This window comes from Nicotiana attenuata, chromosome 6, assembly GCF_001879085.1.
Source record: "Nicotiana attenuata strain UT chromosome 6, NIATTr2, whole genome shotgun sequence".
NCBI classification, from domain to species: domain Eukaryota; kingdom Viridiplantae; phylum Streptophyta; class Magnoliopsida; order Solanales; family Solanaceae; genus Nicotiana; species Nicotiana attenuata.
This window is the reverse complement of record NC_031994.1, coordinates 38,752,008-38,772,183: the sequence shown is the minus strand read 5'-3', so window position 1 is coordinate 38,772,183 and position 20,176 is coordinate 38,752,008. Positions and strand designations below refer to the sequence as shown.

General features: G+C 35.0%; 1 protein-coding gene across 1 annotated transcript in view; it reads left to right on the top strand.

Annotated features, from left to right (window-relative positions):
• Nucleotides 1-19,707, top strand: part of LOC109226858 (small G protein signaling modulator 1-like) — a 28,441-nt gene extending 8,734 nt beyond the window's left edge. The window contains exons 6-14 of the mRNA XM_019391747.1: nt 10,490-10,593; nt 13,283-14,094; nt 14,195-14,317; nt 14,428-14,516; nt 14,624-14,824; nt 15,628-16,029; nt 17,044-17,127; nt 17,309-17,534; nt 19,300-19,707. Of these exons, the coding sequence (XP_019247292.1) occupies nt 10,490-10,593; nt 13,283-14,094; nt 14,195-14,317; nt 14,428-14,516; nt 14,624-14,824; nt 15,628-16,029; nt 17,044-17,127; nt 17,309-17,350 (1,857 nt within the window). The 3' untranslated portion in view covers nt 17,351-17,534; nt 19,300-19,707. The remainder of the gene's footprint in view (nt 1-10,489; nt 10,594-13,282; nt 14,095-14,194; nt 14,318-14,427; nt 14,517-14,623; nt 14,825-15,627; nt 16,030-17,043; nt 17,128-17,308; nt 17,535-19,299) is intronic.

The window sequence follows — 20,176 nt, the reverse complement described above, 5'->3', positions numbered from 1 at the left end:
AATTTTTTTCTCAACCAAGCTAGCTTTAACAACCCAAAAGTTCAAACGAACAAATTAGTTTAAATAATAAAATAATGTTCTGATCAACTGATATTTTTCTAATAATAATACCAAAAATTGGTATGGTAGGAAGACCCAAAAGTTATATAAATGGAGGAAGCATTGCAATCTGGAATCATCTTGCAAATTTGTACAACGACATCTTGCAAATTTGTACAACGAATAGTTTATACAACATAAATTTGAAAAGAAATATGTATTTTCTGCTTGAATACACAAATAAGAGAGAGAAATTATTCACAATGGAAAGTACAACAAAACTCAAGACTAAATATTGTCACAGTACGCGTTCGGTAACCAATATCAATTCAGCGATACACTCAAATTTTCAAATATGTTTTCTTTCTGCTTTCTCTATCTGTATCTTACATTATTAGTATTGTTTTGAGTGTCTTTTTCATGTTAAAAGTATCAAAAGTTTTGGGAAAAAGAATATTAGTTCAAAGATAACTTGGATCAAGAAAGTGAATTAGATCAATGCACTGTATACCGTGTTGGGTGTCTTATACCATAATCTACATTGTTTAATATACTGATAAATTAAGAACAAAGGCCTAAAGGTTGCTTTGGCTTCCAGCACAAAGATTAAAGGAACACATGAATTAACATGATTACTAGAAGTGATTTTACCAATATTTTACCAAAAACTGAGGTCTTCAATCTCGTTGTTATTCTCAAAAGAAGTCTGCTAGTTACAAAGCATAATTTGTCATTTAAGTAAGGCAAAATGATACACTGGAAATGAAAAACAAAAGGAAGAGAATAAACATAATTCATAAACAAAGCACAGAGAAAAATATGACAAATAGACCTGACGAGTGACACATACAATAATCACTCCAAATTGCTTAAAACAGAATAAAATATCACTTTTAAAAAAACAAATTAATGAAACAAATAACTTGATGATACCAGTAATATTCTTCACCGTGCTTTCGTGGTGCTCGACCTTTTGCCTAAGATTTAGTGCCTGGAAAATAAGTTTAACTTGGTAAAGAAGTTAAAAGTAAATTACAAAGAGAAACAGAAAAATAATGGACAGAATATGCAGCCAAATAAAGGATATGAAGCTTCTTTATAGAGATGGAAAATATCAGAATGAACCGAAGAGTTAATCATTCACTTTCACCGGCGTTTAAGGATAATTGGACATTAATTGACTTAAATTCTCTAAGAAACCGTTCGTTTAATCATCCGTTGCAACTCTTGATTGCCCCCACAACTATTTGTTGTCTTTCTTTATTTAAATTATTGAAAAATAATAAAAAGTAAAACAATGACAAAAAAGATAAATAGCATTCCTTGTTAAAGAGATACGCCATGTCATGGGGAAATGTCCCTGCATTATATATATATATATATATATATATATATATATATATATATATATATATATATATATATATATATATATATATATATATATATATACATATAACACACTAGTATCTATGAAGTGCGTTGCACGTTAATAATGACACATGATGATTCAAATATTTATTTATATACTAATGATTTTTTTTTACATATAATAATATAACAATTATCTAAATGCTGAAAATATTATTACATTAGCATAATATGTGAATTCGAAATGAAAGAACATTATCAGAACTTACACAGATGATCAATTTAGTCATGTTAATTAGATAATTATGTATTATAGTTTAAAGGTATTTAATGTGATGGTATCTTACGGCACACTTCTTTGTAGACGATATTTTTTGTGTATGTTTCCTTCTAATGCATTGGATGCTCTGCCATAACCAGGACTCTTGTTGTCGATATTGATATCCATCATAAAAGTGTAACATATAGTTATTCGTGTAAGAAAATATGTTGTTGCAAATATAGTCCAATATTTAGGATATTTGTCCTTATGCTTTATTTATTATAATTACAAAGCATAAACAGACTGAAAATTATTTTCGTACAAATTTAAAAGGATATTCTTTATTTTCGGAAGACGAAAGTTGAATTCGGAGATAAACACATACTTAGAAGCATATTGACCGGTATCATAATTTCTGCATGTATGATGTTATTTTTAAAACTTCTATATACCATTTGTGTACTATTACATAAGCTATTCGGGGGATCTAAGTTTGCATGACGGCCATATCTTTCTTCAAAATTAATCTTTATGCAATGAAAGATCAATTTTAACTTAGTCTATTATATATACGGTGACACTAATATACGAAGAAATGGTAGAAGGTCATTTGGTATTAAAGTATTCAAATATTCTTCTTGGTAGTAATTATTGGTATTATCTCCTGCTTAGTCAAAACTGAAAAATATTTTATTTTTATCATAAAACTTAGCAATCAACCTTTTATTTAGTAGATCAACATATTCATTTTTGCTAACTAAGATATCTCTTTAATTTCTATCATATAATTTGCACAAATTATATTTTAATCTAATGATGGAAATATTTTCCTTATTAAATGCACTGCTACTACCATTGGGGTTGATAACCAAGTGTTTTGGAAGAACTAAATCATCTTTTATTGGATGCTCTTCTTCGTTTCCGACACGAAACAAGAAGTCACTGAATGTTGAATTTGTTCTTACATTTATATTTCTTGTCATTTGAATCTTTTTCATTGAGGCCATAAGTATAATTTTGGCAAGCTAGCTCTTACAGTCTCTGTTTTTGTCGATTTTGGAACTACTGATAGTACTTGACAGATATTATCTCCCCAACCATTAGTTTTCCACCAAATAGTTCATTGATATCCAATATATTCCTTGAAACCTTGGACAATTGTTTCGAACGTTCGACGCTTAGCCATAAACGCTTTATCCCATATTATCAATATTGATTTCCTTATAAATTTAGCACTATTGCTCTATTTTCATATATTTATGATGGTTATTTCAGTTGTTTGAAAATGTATATTAAATCTAAAATGAGTTGTAATATCTCATAATAAAATGTTGCTGGTACCCGACTTGTTATTATTGCTAATGGTATCATGCCTCTTGATCTCATATTTGTAAGTAATGCATGATATAGAAATATTATTCGATTCCGCTGGAGGCATCTACAAAGGATAATCCACTGTACCAGAGGCGACTATTTATAATATTGTCTTGAAAGTTTGTTCTTGTTCGGGATTTAGCTTTGATTATGCTTCCTCAGATACTTTTATGGCCTTGTTAATACTATACTAAAAATAAAATTTGGGAGGAAAACTCTCTCGGCCCAGTTTAAGCAAGGATTGCTAAACTACACGGTCAGTAATGGCGAGGAAGAGGAAGAAGAGTACAGCAAAGGCAACAAACACAGAGAAAACAGAGAAACTAGATGAGGAAGATCAGAGGATAGTCACACCAGAAACAGGAAATCAGCAGAATTTGGAACCAACGCAACTGTTCCATTGGATGAAAGGTACGGGGAGTGCACCAACGATTATGCATAGACATGAGCTGAGGGAATCTGTGGAGAAAACAACAATTCAAGCTCCAAAAATTGCTTTAACTCCGACAGATCTAGCAGAAAATGAAACAGAAATGGCGATGGCAGCTAGGAAACTGACATTCTCGACTGGAATTGAGGATACAAAACCAACTCTAGCAGCGGTGGTACAAGGTAATAGATCAATTCAGCAGGGATTGAAATTGAATTACTATCCTCCACTGTTAAGGATGGGAGGAAAATTGTACGATTGAATATGATAGAGGTAGAGGAACAAACGAGGAGATGGCAAACCAGCTTGATTGGGTATGTATTAGGAGGAACACCTCAATTTAAGGAGATACTCACTTTTGTGTATGGTGTATGGCAATTTGTGTCAACTCCTCAAGTATTAATGCATGAAGAAGGCTACTTCGTTTTTAAGTTTGATTGTGATGAAGACAGAGACCTGGTTATGCAAAATGGACCTTATACATTTAATAACAGGCCTATGATTCTGAAAAACTGGGAGGCTGACTTCAAAATGAGCAAGGAATTGATGACAAATGTACCAGTGTGGGTAACATTTCCTGGGTTACCTATGCAGTATTGGACAGGAGAAAATTTGGGAAGAATTGCAAGCTCAATAGGAAAACCAATATGCACAGATAAGCTAACAGCACAGGAAGCTAGAATTTCATATGCTCGAATGTTGATAGAAATGGACATATCTCAAACATTGCCTGAGGATGTATTGATTGAGACCTCAAATGGAGAACTGAGACAACAACAACTGAAGTATGATTGGCATCCATCTTTTTGCCAGGACTGCCTCAGTGTAGGACATGACACAGGAGAATGCAAAAACCAGAAAGGGGAAAAAAAGGAAGGAAAGGGACAGCAGGAGGGGAAGAAGCAAGGGAAGAAAGTAATCACAAAATGGATTGCAAAAGCTAGAGAGGAAACACAGAACAAGGTGACCACTGTTGAAGAGAACAAAGTGAATTCAAATAATGAAGATGAACAAGGACAAGAGGCTGATTTTCAGATAGCAAAATCAAAAGGAAAGCAGGTGCAGAAAGAGAGGAGTACAGTGAGAAAGAATACAATGGAGGAAGCAGTGCATATTAGACTACAACAGAACAGGTTCACTGCACTAAGGATTCAGGAAAAGGAGGATGCTAGCTTAGCATCAAATGGGGAAAGAGTACCATTAGTTCAACCCCCATGATCATCTGTGCATGGAATATAAGAGGGCTGAATAAGCCCTATAAGCAGAAAAAGTTAAAATCTTATCTGCTTAAGAATAAAGTTACAATAATAGGGTGTCTTGAAACTAGAGTAAAGCAATGGAATGAGAAAAAGGTAAAAAGGAAAATGGGAAGTGAATGGGAAGTATATACTAACTATTCATATGCTCCTAATAGGAGAATATGGATTTTGTGGAAGAATCAACAGGTGGAAGTGAATATTGTGCAAGCTGGAGCTCAAATTGCACACTGTGAGGTGAAAGATAGAAATTCAACATTTAAGTGTTGGATTACCTTTGTGTATGGTTTCAATACAATAAATGAAAGGAAAGAAGTATGGTATCAGCTAAAGCAGATTAGTAATAATATGGTGGAAGCTTGGGTGATACTTGGAGATTTCAATACTATGTTATCTACAAGTGATAGACTGAATGGTGCTCCTATTCATTTGAATGAGGTGATTGATTTCCAAGAATGTGTTACTGATATAGGGTTGGGGTTGTTAAATAGGAAAGGGTGTCAATGGTCTTGGTGTAATAAGAGAGAGGCTAATGATAGAATATATAGCAATGTTGACTGGGCATTAGGGAATTACTATTGGTTCCTGCAATATGGGTATATTGAGGCAGTGTATGATAATTATAGAGTTTCAGACCACTCTCCCATAGTTCTATGCACTGATGCAACAAAGAACCACCTACCAAAACCATTTAGATTGCTAAATGTACTCCTACAGGAGGATGTGTTTAAGAAGACAGTGCAAATGGTGTGGGATCACAAGGTAGATGGATACACAATGTATTCAATCTGGAAAAAAATTGAAAATTCTGGGAAACAAGGTGAAAGGAATGAACAAAACATATAACTCTGTAGGAGACAAGGTGAATAGATTGGAGGAAAAACTATCAGATGTACAATAGAAGTTAGATAAGGATTTATTCAATGAATCCTTGATAAGAGAAGAAAAAGAAGTACTGTTACAGTTGGAGAAATGGCAAAATGTGCAGGAAAAAGTATATAGACAGAAGTCAAGGGCAATATGGATCACAGCAGGTGATTCAAATACAAAATTCTTTCATGGACACTTGAAAGCAAGACAGGCTAAAAACAGAATATCAACCATTTACAAAGAAGATGGTCTGAAGTTGACTGATCCTGTACTGGTAGAGAAAGAATTCACTGGTTTTTTTGAGAGGTTATTGGGAACAAAGGTAGCTGAACTGCCTTGCCTTGATGTGAATATAGCTAGAAATGGTCCATGCTTGAAGAGAGAACATCAGCTGGAATTGATTAAAGCAGTAACAGAAGCTGAGATACTTCACGGGTTGAAACAACAGCCTAGAGACAAGGCACCTGGTATTGATGGCTTTCCAGTGGAATTCTTCAGAGAGTACTGGCATATAGTTGGTGTAGAGGTGATCAAGGCAGTGATAGAGTTCTTCAACACAGGGAAATTACTGAAGGAAATATGTAATGCTACAATCACATTGGTGCCAAAGGTAGCCAGTCCAACCTATGTAAAAGAGTTTAGGCCTATAGCTTGCTGTACTACTGTGTATAAACTCATAGCTAGGATACTCACAACTAGACTAAAGTCAGTGGTGGATCATATAGTTGGACCAGCTCAATCAGCATTTATTGGGGGAGAAGCATACTGGATAATGTGATCATTGCTCATGAACTGGTGAAAGGATACAACAAAAAAGGAGTGTCCCCAAGATGCATTATTAGAGTAAATATAACGAAAGCATATGATTCTGTTGAATGGCCTTTCCTACAGATGGTGCTACTGAAGTAAGGGTTTCCTAGCAAGATAGTTCAACTGATCATGGAATGTGTAACAAATGCTAGTTACTCTATTCTGATCAATGGAGGTTTGACTAAAAGGTTTAAAGCAGAAAAGGGATTGAGGCAGGGGGATCCTATATCCCCATACCTCTTTGTCCTAGTAATGGAGTATCTCAACAGAACCTTGAAGGCTCTCAAAGATGTTCCAGATTTCAATTTTCATCCAAGGTGTGCAAGGCTTAATCTCACTCATATCTGTTTTGCAGATGACCTTATAATGTGTTGCAGGGCTGATAAGATATCAATCCAATTATTACTAGATAAATTCAACCATTTCTCTAAGGTGACAGGTCTTAAGGCCAACCTAGAGAAGAGTTCTATATATGTGGCTGGTGTGAGTCTGGATTTCAAGGAAATGATATGCTCAGAGTTTCAGTTTAAAATGGAGACTCTACCCTTTAAGTACTTGGGGGTACCACTGTCTTCCAGGAAGCTGTCAATACATCAGTGTTTACCTCTGGTGGAAAGGATCACAAATAGAATAAAGTGCTGGATTTCAAAGTTGCTGTCATACAGTGGTCGATTGCAGCTGATAAAAAGTGTACTATTTGAAATGCAAACATATTGGGGACAGGTATTCATTATTCTAAAGAAGATTATACAGTTAGTAAATGCTGTATGTCGAATCTTTCTATGGACAGGCAATTACAGCCCCTCAAAAAGACCTCTAATTGCATGGGAGAGAATATGTATGCCTACTTCTGCAGGGGGAATAAATGTGATTAGCTTTGAATGGTGGAACAAGGCTGCTATATGTAAAATGATGTGGGCAATACACATGAAAAAGGATGCGTTATGGATCAAATGGATACATGCTATGTACATAAAGAAGGAAGACTTTACTGTGATGCAGACACCAAGGCAAGCTAGTTGGTTAGTCAAGAAGATCTTTGATATTAGGGATTGGTACAAGAAGATAGAAACAGTTGCAAACATGGATAAATTCTGTGTGAAAGGCAAATTCAGTATCCACAAAATGTATACTCTATCAAGACCTCAGTACCCTAAAGTTGAATGGAAAGCATTGACGCTGGGAAATGGTATTCCTAGGCACAACTTTGTCTTGTGGTTAGCCTTAAATCACAGACTGACTACTGTGGATCGCCTTGCAAAATGGGGAATTCAAGTAGACCAAGACTGTGTATTATGTAAGAGAGGGCAGACTAAAAATATGAAACACATATACTTTGAATGTCAATATACAAGGTATATTTGGAGCAAGCTGCTGGCTTGGATGGGGGAAAATCACCAGATAGGCACATGGCTTGAAGAGGTTGCCTGGATGAGTAAACGAGCAAGAAGTGTTCGAGCCCAAAACAGCATTCTGGTCTTCTTGTTTGCTGCAGTAACGTATCAAGTATGGACAGAAAGGAATATGAGAAGATTTCAAGGGAAGGAGAAGGAAGCAGAGAGAAAGATTAGAGACATTGTCCTTCAAATCCATATTAAAGGATAGCAAAATGCGAAATGGAAGAAGAGTTTTGAGCAGCTGAATAGTTTTCCATAGGAAGTATATGTCTGTATTTGGTTGCTATTGTATGTTGAATTAGTCAAGAGTGTTTTTCCAAAAAGTAGTTAAAGTGGTTGTATTGATGTAATGAGTCTAACTCTTGAGTCCTAAAGAGTTAGAGGTACTGTATATTTGTTCTTGGTTAAATAAAGTTTATTTTGACCAAAAAAAAAAAAATACTATACTAATCTTTTTTCTTTTGTGATCTAGTTTTTTTAATCTCTAACGCTCTTTTTATAAAATAAATTTATGTAAGATTTTTTTAACTTGAAAAATAATTTTACTCATATGATGAATTTAAAAAAATAACTGAACTGAATTCTCTTGCTAAATAATTAATTGAAAGATTTGATTATTTGGTCTTAACATAAAAAATAATTTATTTTCTGTTGATTCAGATTCTTAATATTAGTTCATCTCTTGTTTTGAATATTTAATCGTAATTATAATTTTATCCACCATGAATTCTATTTTAAAGAGTAAAAAGACCAATCTGACATTCTACTTTTAGGTCTTTATGTTTACATGATCATTAGCGGTATTACCTCTTATTAACCTATTTCTTTCTCTTTCTGGCACATTTATATTCTTTAAAATTTTCTTAGTTGTTCTATAATAATTGGGTATATTTTTGATACTACACAAAAAATTAATAATAATAAAATATTATTTGAGTAAGAAGGCAGTTCAAATATAATATAAAAATATATTATCGTGGGGATTTTTTTCTTAATTTTAACGCTTTATGCAGTCCATTTAGCATTGCTTTTATTTTTTCTCTATATTGGATATTATGGAGTGTTAATGTATAACCAATGCGTATGATTCTTATGAAATTGATTTTATTAAACCTTCCTACATATTTAATAAGAATCCAATGGACAAAATTTTGTTAATTTTAAAATCTTAAATATTAAAAAATTAAGATAGAAGTTATTGTAGACCAAAAAATAAATTATTATAGTTATGTCCTTTCTCTATGAGTTCTTCTGTTTAATATTTTAAGGTTATTTGGGTCTATCAATGTTGTATTCGTAATTTTATAATAATATACGCTCTCCGTTTTCTAAATGAATTTGGACAATATAATATATTCTCGATTTAAATAAGTAATAGAACAAAATAATACGTTTTCAAATTAAATTAGTAATAATTTTTCTTTATGAAGTATATCCTAAAAGTAATAAGACTTCATGGTTAAAAACATATCTCTATCCCGAAAGTAATTATACTAATAGGATTCATAACGGTTATTATGTAGGATTCCAAGCGTGTAGTATTATGTCCTAAAACTGATAGGATTAAAAAGTTAATATCTAGAATTCCGATTATGTTATTTTATTATGAGTTATTATGCTTAACATTAAAAGGTTATTTTTATAAACCAACATTATATTCATGCTTTTATAATAATATAGATAGATATATGTAGGCTCTCCTTTTTCTAAATGAATTTGAATAATATAATACATTCTCAAATTAAATTTCTAATAGGAGATTATAACACGTTTTCAAATTAAATTAGTAATAGGAATTTTTAAGAAGTATATCCTAAAAGTAATAGGATTACATGACTAAAGATATTTACTTATTCAATTTTATATGAATTAGACATCCCGAAAGTAATTATACTAATAGGATTCCTAAAGGTATGTCCTAAATCTAATAGGATTATAAGGTAATATCTAGAATTCCGATTATGTCCTTTTATTATGAGTTATTATGCTTAATATTATAAGGTTATTTTTGTAAACCGACATTGTATTCATGCTTTTATAATATATATATATATATATATATATATATATATATATATATATATATATATATATATATATATATATATACATGTATATATATATATATATATATGTGTGTGTGTGTGTGTGTGTGTGTGTGTGTGTGTGTGTGTGTTGAACATGCTGCATGGTGGGTTAGTCGAGGTTCGCACAAATTGATCTGGACACAACTGAGATGTATTTGTAATGTTCCGTCACAACATTTTGAGACATGAAAAGCTCCATCAGAACATCTCCCTTTCTTGGGAATGACGAGCATTAAGGGAGAAACCTATTAAGAAAAGAAGAAAAGGAGAGTTAACCTCTGTGTTGATACTAATCAGGAGGAGCATAACCCATATGACCATCCTCCTGAAAAACATAGCTGAAATATCCTATTAGGCAGCTTCTGGAATACCCAGAGAAGTAGAGTGAGATGGTGACAGATTATATATAACATACATTGACATTGAGTTTCACCTGCAAACACACTTTTGTTAAGTTCTGCTCCAGGGCTCTTTAAGGTGGTTGTTTAAAAGAGATTAATTTGTCAAAAGAAAAGTATTAATATTTGACAATTTTTACACGAAACTATGAGTGTATCTATGCTGTAACGGAAAAAATCTTTCTTGCATCGTAGGGTGTGGATCCATCCATAAGGCCAGAAGTTTGGGAATTTCTCTTGGGGTGTTATGCTTTGGGCAGCTCTGCTAAGTATCGAAAGAAGCTGAGGACTGCTAGAAGGTATTTGCCTTCCAGTTACTGCATATTCCATTGAAAATGTGTTACACAAAAAAAAGGTATACACATGCAAACTAAGCAACCATTAAAACAATTATTAAAGTGTGGGTAACCTAATAACCATTTATCATAAGTAGCAACTTGTTGTTTGTGTTAAATTTGGTTTGAGTCCATCATGATTTTTCTTTTAAGATGGGTATAACATGCGTTTTTGTGCAGGAGAAAAAGTATTTGTGTTGCAAATGATTTGGGTTGAACCATCTACATTGAAATATAGAAATTATTAGTGACCTATATAAGGTGGATAAAGAAAATGTCTTTTTTTCTTTCTTTTAGATAGTTTGGTCTCCAAAGGAAAATAGCATGTAATTATTTATAATGGATATTAAATTCTTTAGTTCAACTATATACTAAGTAGGACAAGCATTTTAATTTCACTGTGTATTAAGAAATTTCACGTTGACATACTCCTAATATTCACGTGATTGAAAAATTGAAAAATCCGAAAAAGTTACCTAAAGATCCAATTTTATGCTGGTCTGATTTAGTTTATAGATTTAGCAAACTGACATAGTTGCTTTGGTAGTTTTTTAGGAAGAAAATGATCAAGTCAAATCAAACCATATACTCCCCCTACCAGCAGCGATGAATGAACACCATTATGAGGTCATCCAGATATGGTGCCGTATCTGCCTTTATACCCGCACTATTGCTGATTGCCTCTTAATCTTCCTATAAGAATTTTATCTTATGAGGTGGGAATTGCTAAAATCATATAAGAAGACATCAACACATTCCCTCAACTAATATGTGACACTTTAACACCCATGCACATCCAATCCGGGTTATCTGGTGTGCGGACAACATAACATGGGGGCCAAATATTGGGTAAACAAGAATGTGGATGAGTTTGATTCTAATATCGTATTTTGAAGATGACTCTTGAACTAGTTCAATCCCAAAAGTTAGCTCATGTGATGAGAATTAAAATCGTATAAGGAGATAATAACCATTCCCTCAACCAATATTGGTTACTTTAATCTTCCTCTTCAATCACCGCTTCATCTCTCCCAACTCCCACCCCATGTTACTAACTCCTCTGTCTAGCCTTGGTCTTTGTGTCATATAATTTTTTTGTTACAACTTTGTATAAGATCCCTAAATTATCTCTCTCACTTCTTATACTTTACCTCCATATGTGGCATTCAGAAATTTTTTCCTCTTTCTTGTGTTAGCTCATCAATGGAAGAATTTTTGTTGCAATCACCTACCTACCTTGACACCATTGATTTTTTCAACAACTAATCTCCTTTGAGATTAGCATAAGCTAAATCCCCTATTAGCTCCTCCCTTCTCATTTTATCTTCCTCGGTTAGACCCCCTTTCCCCTCTTTGCTCTCTAATTCCCCAAGTTCATTCACTAGTTCCAGCAATTTTATTTTCTTGATTGTTCAGTTCTCTCTCTTTTATTTCCATCATTTTGAACACTTCTCTTACAAGAAGAAAGCAACTATGTTTGAATTCCCAACTAATTGGGGTCAACTATATGACTCCTCATTATCTTCATCACTCCATCTTACACCCATTTCATCCTAGTGTTCCATAACTTGCATTCTTTCTAAGCTTGAGGTTCGTTACAATTTCTAGTGACATACACATCTCTAAACCAACTAAAAAGGACTACCCTAGCAAACACTGAACTAATGTAATCGTATTTGCTATGGCGAAGCCTCAATCCCAACAAATTGGCATTGCTTATGTGGATGTTTTCCTTCCGTTTTTTATATTCTCCGCTAAGTCTGCATGTAATCTGAGAATTTTAGGTTTTCTGTGACAACTTTCTTCCATATGATTTTTGGTCCGTCTCATCCCCCGTTAACACTCTCTATTCCACCGCCTTAAATCATTTTGTGATACCTTCAGCTTATTTGATATGAATTCCACTCTAGCTCTTGAAAGTTTGGGGCTTGAACCACATGTTTTCGAATTTGAACAATACAATAAGTTGGTGTATCTGATGCTAGCTGAAGAAGAGGAACTTGAATAACATTTGGGAGCATCAGAAACATCTTCTCTTGTACCCTGTTGAGTTAAGAAGCCAATTGTGTCATGATCTAGATTGACATGTCGATTGACAGAAGGAGGTCAACAAATTGGTGGCAATTGATAAGTAAAAAATTCCTTCATCGTCTTGGAGAATGACTGACATCTTCCAGGGGGAATCTGTTGTATTGAAAGTTCTCCCTATAACCCATAAATCTGCTTCATCCCAACATTTTAGTGCCTCATCTGTTTGCTTGTAGAAACCCCTCAAATCCCCCCTCAATTTTTCTGTCCTCACTTTTAGCATTTGCACATCCATTGCAGTTATTTATTCACGAGAGATGCGAATTAAGTCGTTCACTGCCTTGTAGAAAGATTCAGACTCTTGCTTGTTATATCAGACGCACCAAATTGTCTTAGCTTTATTCTCCATTGCCACTGTGCAAGGTACTTTCTAGGTCTGGAAAAGATCAGTTTTTTTCTTTTTCTTTTTTTGAGTGTTAAAGGAGGGGTAGTTTTCTTTGTTATAGAAAGTGTGCCACCTCATAAGCAAAAAGCCCTATAAGAGATGTCTTAACTTTTGCAATTAACAAACTTTGAGATATTATTTTTGTATATCCATACTAAATCAATAATAGTGTCTCCTCAGGGAACGTTACAGAGACCTCATAAAGCAGTGCCAAGCAATGCATTCCAGTGTAGGAACTGGTTCCCTTGCCTATGTTGTTGGGTCCAAGGTCTTGGATATGAGAACAAGTACCAAAGATGACTGTAGAAGAGAAGCGGATGTCAAGGGCAGTCAAGCTTCTAATGTTAATACTGACAATTTAGACAGTTACAGTGATTTTGATAATAATTGTATAAACACATCACATGCACATCACAGGGAAAGCTCTAGTGATTCTTGTGACCTTATAAGTGCAAGGGGAAGCACAGATAAGGCAGCATTGGACTCTTTTTGTTCTGTGCCTACTTTGGGTCCATATGACCGCAGATCCACCGAACTTGGGGGTGAAGCATGTCAATCAGAATTTGTAAATGAGAACTATTTTGATTTTCCTCCTTTACCTGTTACAGATTTATTTGAAATGAGTAGCAAAAATAAGAAAGGTCCTAGGTCATATGATAAGACAATTTTGGCAAGGCGTAAATTGAAATTTGGAGAGGACAAGATGCACAGCTTCAGAATAAATAATAATGCAGATATTGTCATAGAAGCAAATGTTTCCTCATCATATGGCGTATCTCGTTCCCTGAACTCTGAAATTGTGAGGGTTCATCCTAGTGGGCCGGATTCAGTGTCGTGGTCTGGAAAATTCCAGGAACACGAAACAGAGATTTTTGACAGACTCATAATATCTGACGCACCAGACACTCCAAATATGAATGCTAAAACACCTCCAAGAGGTGGTTTCAGTGATGAAAGAGTGTCGGAATGGCTCTGGACATTACATCAGATAGGTGAGTTCAGCATTAATGATCACCTCTTTTGTACAAACTTTTTTATTTCTTTTACCTGCAAATTAGTGATATTGGAACAGAGTTTCCTTTTTGCTTTTAGTTGTTGATGTAGTCAGAACAGATAGCCATCTTGAATTCTATGAGGATACAAAAAATTTGGCTAGAATGTCAGATATCCTGGCTGTTTATGCATGGGTTGATCCTGCAACGGGATATTGCCAAGGTTGTTCCTTTTCCTCTGGCCAAAGTTCTTTTTTTGCTGCATCATTTCAAAGCTCTGAAGAAATTCCTTTATTTTCTTCTGTCCTCTTACATGATATTTTTTTCTTCTAGGAATGAGTGATCTCTTGTCTCCTTTTGTTGTTCTGTTTGAGGATAATGCTGATGCTTTCTGGTGCTTTGAGATGCTTCTACGGAGAATGGTCTGTACATGAACATTGATTTCGTGTGTTATTTCAGACTTTAGTTTATCATTGTAATCCTTTCTTTTTTGTGCTTGTGACTTTATTTAGTGCTTCTTTCTTTTCAGCGTGAGAACTTTCAGATGGAAGGGCCAACTGGTGTCATGAAGCAGTTGCAAGCTCTATGGCATATTGTCGAATTTACAGATCGACAAATGTTTTCTCATTTGTCAAGCATAGGTGCTGAAAGCCTTCATTTCGCCTTCCGGATGCTGTTGGTGCTCTTCCGCCGAGAATTATCTTTTAATGAAGTTCTTTGTATGTGGGAGGTTTGTGTTTCTAGTTTTATCGAGAACTGGAATGTTGGTTGCAACAAAAAAGATGTCATGCCCTAATAAGAATGCACCTTCATTAGTAGGAAAAGTACTACTGCATCAGAAGTTTTCTCATAATATGATGGATTTGTTACTTGGACCCTTTAGCAACAAGTTCTAGTTTCTGGTCTACTCCTCTCTTTCTATTTTCCTAAGAATACAGAAAGAGATGAAATATGAAAAAGATAGTGGTGTGCCTATTTATTTATATACATCACAACTTCAGCTCTATTTAGCTTCATAGCATCATTTGAAAGTGGCCACTTAATCAGCTAAGTTTTGGCCTCCTTCAACATTGCAGGGGTATGAGTGTATCACCCTTCAAGCTCTCTACCATTTATTGCCACTTGTTTATCCTGGATGTAGCATCCTCCATTTTACATCCATCAAGAACATATAATTGTGCGCACTTGTAGAGAGGAAAAGGAAAGAAAGAAATATCAAAGAGAGACAGTAAAGTTCAGAGATATCAATTGACTAAGAGTCCATTCAACACGATTGTCATGCAATATTGTTGATATTTAATATGGATAGTTTTTGTCTATGTTGCTCGGGCTCTTCAAAAATGATGTTGTTTCCGTGTCGGATCCTCCAAAAAATTGCACCACATTTGGAGGATCCGACACGCATCCACCAGCATTTGAAGAATCCGAGCAACATGGATTTTTGTTCCATATAGTCACAAGTATGCTTTATCTTCAAATTCATTAGGTGTTTTAAGTTGTTATTTATCTGCTTATCTCATTTGCACCTTGCAGATGATGTGGGCTGCGGATTTTGATGAATCAATTGCTTTTCATCTAGGGGAGAACTGCCCTGAAATATTGGTCATTCAGATTCCAAAGGAATCTGAGGCAGAATCAGGAGAAGAAATTGTTGAGAATAACAATAACGACTCAAAGGATGACTCGCGATCTAAACATGGAAGTGGAGAGCCTACCATCTCTGAAAACAATGGGATGAAGCTCTCCTTAGCTCGTCCATTTTGTGGATTGACTAGGAATATCTGGTCCAAAAATAATGGCATACCCAGTTTTAATATGGTCTCATCAGCAAGGAGTAGTATTGATGAATTACCAGTTTTTTGTGTAGCAGCTATTCTATTCATGAACCACCAGAAGATCCTCAAAGAAACCCGCTCAATTGATGATCTGATAAAGGCAGGTGTATCAAACTTAACATCTACTGTTCTGTATACTGATCATCGTTTTTGATGCTCACAATTGTGTGATTCTGCCCTTTTTTCATTTTTAATTGCTCTGTGTATGTTTCTAATTCAAATGTAATGTGAAGTCATCAGATTGTCAACTCTACATAATGTTGCTTATTTTTCTACTAATATACTACTACAGATGACAACATTTGCTTATTTCTCTTTATCTGTTTCCTTGTTTTTCATTTTACTTGATTGTTATAGTTTAATTATTAATACCCTTAATTGCTTCCTGCATCGTGTTTCCAACGCATGCTAGCAAGGTATTATGCTAAAGCATCAGGTTTTGGCATTATTGCTAGTAACCTCCTTCTAAATTTTGCATTTTGTTGTACGCAGGGCATGATGTGATGTACCTATACTATATAAATTTGTGATCAGTGATTACTTCACTACAGCCGTTGCTTAGTGTTATTTAGGTCCTAGTGTTGTCGAAAGGAACTTTAAAGATAATACTCTGAAGTTAGTATCTAGGTCCATTTTTGCTGCTGAAGGGCTAAAAGAATTTTAAGGATGCCAGATTATTTTTGTGTCTATCATGCTCTTTATATTTTAAAGAATGTTTGTCCTAGCAACCAATTTATGAATTTACTATATTAACATGCTGACTTTATCTCACTTCATGAAGATAAGTGTTCAACTTATTATCTTCTTCAGAATATGGTGGTTGATTATATTTCATTTTGACTGGTTTTTCAGATGCTTCCTCATTTTTACCTTGGTGCTACTGCTATCTGATGTGGAAGATGTTCTTGAATTATTTTGTGGCACCTTCCTCCCCCTCCCCCTCCCTCTGTGTGTGTGTGTGTGTATGTATATTTACCTGGCTTATAAGTGCTTATAAGCTATAACACACGTGCATATCGCATGAAAATTATGAATTTGTTGGAGTTACATGGTTACCAATTGTTTCATGTGCCTTAGTAATTGTACTGATAATTAAATGTTGAACATGTGTCAGATATTCAATGACAATATGTTAAAGATTCAGGTCAAGAGGTGTGTACGGACTGCCATCAAGCTGCGGAGGAAGTACTTTTACAAGGTTGTTTCTGCTAACCTTCTGGCATTGGATTTTTATACTTTTTCCTGCTCAGTGGGATCATTGCATTTTCCATACAAGATGCACCATTTGTTAGTTCCTATTTCTAAACTTTTACCTCGACAAGTAGGTCTTGCTTTTAAAAACCTGCTGGTTTTAAATGTCTCTCTCCTGTTTGAAGCAGCTGATTAAAGGTAGAAACCCGGCAGCCCAAAATGGTGATTAAGTGTTTGGTCTCTTTCATTTGCTTTGATGGCAAGGGAGATCTCTCACGTGGAGTTGTTAAGTGCAATATTATTTTAACGTTGGAGTGCAGAACATTTATCAGAAGTTGTTTATTTGGAGATTATACAGCTAAGTGTAGTGGCATCTGAGTGTACGTCCATGCACTTGTTGCACCTTCATCCAAGGTACTCTGCAATTATTTATCTCATCTGAACCCAATACAGTATTCTTGTTTAATTCCCAAAATTCTTGTTTTTGACAATTTATGAAACTCGACTTCTTATGGACCATGCAAATTTCATCTTTTTTCTTTTTTCCATGCCACGGGTTTATTATTAGTGACCGTTGGAGGACTTTTCCTCCAACATGTGAAAAAGGATTTTAGGGTTAAATTAGTTGAGAGAAATATTGATTTCTTGAAGTGATGGGAACTACTCGGAGGTTGAAAATCATCACAAAGGGGCAAGGGTTTGTTAGCTGTTATGGGGCTCATAGTGTAACACAGAACCAATGCCTTCAGATTTTAGCGGTCTTCTGCGCCTCCTTATTAGGAATTTCATGTTGACCTTTATCACAGAAAGGCAGTTCGTCCCAAGGATGTGAATCAAAGAAGATTGATGAGCAGGTGTAGCAGAAAAGTAAGCTAAGAAGATGAAGAAACCTAGAGAGAGGAACCCTAAAATGGCTTGGAGAAACAAACATTTTTGATTCATAACATGATCTCATGAAACAAACATGTTGTAGTGGGTAATAGTCTCCTTACATAGTTTTGGGTAATCCTCCCCAAAACTTAAAACAGTGACAAAACATTAACAGTGGTCTCAAAAGAGGACATAATGTTAAATTTTTTGTCTTTTAGGGCCTTAGCAATCTTTCCCTCATGAGCTAGCTTCTGGGATTGGGTTAAGCCCAAGGTTCATCTTCACATGTATGCAAAAGTAGAGTAACTTAAAAAAGAACACGATTCTCTACAAAGAGGATCTAGTCAAAAGTTCTCCAAAAAAGTATACAAAGTCAAAAATGCTGTGCTTATCTGTACAATGCAAAATTCTACTCTTTGAAGCACTCTCATGTTCTTCTCTTTCCATATGGTATACATGAGCACAAGAGGAGTTACTTCCCATGATCTTACTGAGTTTCAACCCAAGCACCACTTTCTTACAGGCTCTAGTATCACCCAGTAGACTCTGAACATTGTTACGCACCATGCACTACGACATGTATGCAATAGTGCTGTGGAGTAGTAGACAAATTCTCATGCTTGCTTGTGCACGAAGCTCAAACCAATGTTGATTGTCCTCCTTAGGTTCTTTGTTTGTTAGGATGGCTCTACCTAATATAGATTGCCCTCCTCAGGTTCTTTTCTGTTCGGATGGCTCCCCATGCATTTGTCTAGGTTCAACAATCTATTTTAGTATGACTTCACTTGGATTAATTCCCAGGAGGTTTGTTGCCTTGGAAGAATTAATTTGCATTTGGTGATAGAATTGATAATGTTGTTTATCCATTCTCTGTAGATCAAAATGCCTATTATGTTTTGAAGTCTTTTCTCTGGATATTTTAAGTAATCTAGCGTAATTCTTACTATGCCTGATAATTTGTCTCCAGATCTGATGTTCCCTACAGTAAAATTACTACAACAACAACAACATTCCAGTAAAATCCCACTAGTGGGGTCTGGGGAGGGTAGTGTGTACGCAGACCTTACCCCCACCCCGAAGGGGTACAGAGGCTGTTTTCGAAAGACCTACAGTAAAATTACTCTAATCTGGAATTCAGACCCGGAATGCATAGTTAGCACCTGTAATCGTTTAACATGCTGATACTTTCAGTATATTCATATGATAGCAAGTATCTCAGCAGGCAATTTCTAGCTTTAAAGTTTAATTTATCTTTGTCATTTCAATTGTAGTGAACTAAAATGCACCTTTTTGTATTTTTCTTCTGCAGGACCGTTAAGTTGCATGTTTCCTTCACCTAGGTTTGTGAATACAGTCAGCTAGTCAGGGAACACGAAATTTTTGCTGTCATATAGTTGGCGGGTGAGATTATGTATCAACAATTTTGATAAACTTGCTAGCATTGAGATTTCTCGGGGAAAAGCTTGGGATGAGGATTAGGAGGCTCATTCAGATAATTTTCTTAAAACGGAACATCAAGAGAAAAATAAAATAAAATAGATTTTTCATATCTTTATTAACCAACTTATGTCTTCAGTCATTACGATGTTGTCCTCTATGTTTGAAACAAAAATGGATCTGTTCTTATCAGTAATAGAAGCAGTGGAAGTATATTTATCCGGCTAACTTCTAAACAATAACACCTAAATGTATCATGCCCTACTTTATATTGGGATTATAAACTTGCAATTTCGGCGTATTTCCTCTAGTTGATGGACTCCTCCGCCCGGGAGGGGGGGGGGGGGGTGTTCAATGCAAGGCGAATGAATGTTCTTCGAAGCTGCTTGAAGGTGTATAAAGATTAACTCACCAGTGTCAGCTCTCTCCACATACTATTCATGAGCTGTTGCTGAGTTGGTGGTGTTGTCCTTTTTCTGGTGTGAAATAGATAGCTTGGCATTTTCTTGTTTTCAGTGAGCAATGTGATCTGAGACTTTCTAAGAGAGATTTGTTCATGCTGGGGTAAGGTTTTCAGGTGGTGTTGAAATTGAACAGAAGAATCTGCAATGTGCTTTACCCACTGCCTGTGCTCCTGAACAAGATGATCAATTTATTGTATTGGGGAAAGAAAAATGAAAAAGGTGAATCTTTGGTGGTCAAGGTGCAAAAGTGCCGTGGTTCATTTTGGTCCCCTTTGGATATCAGTA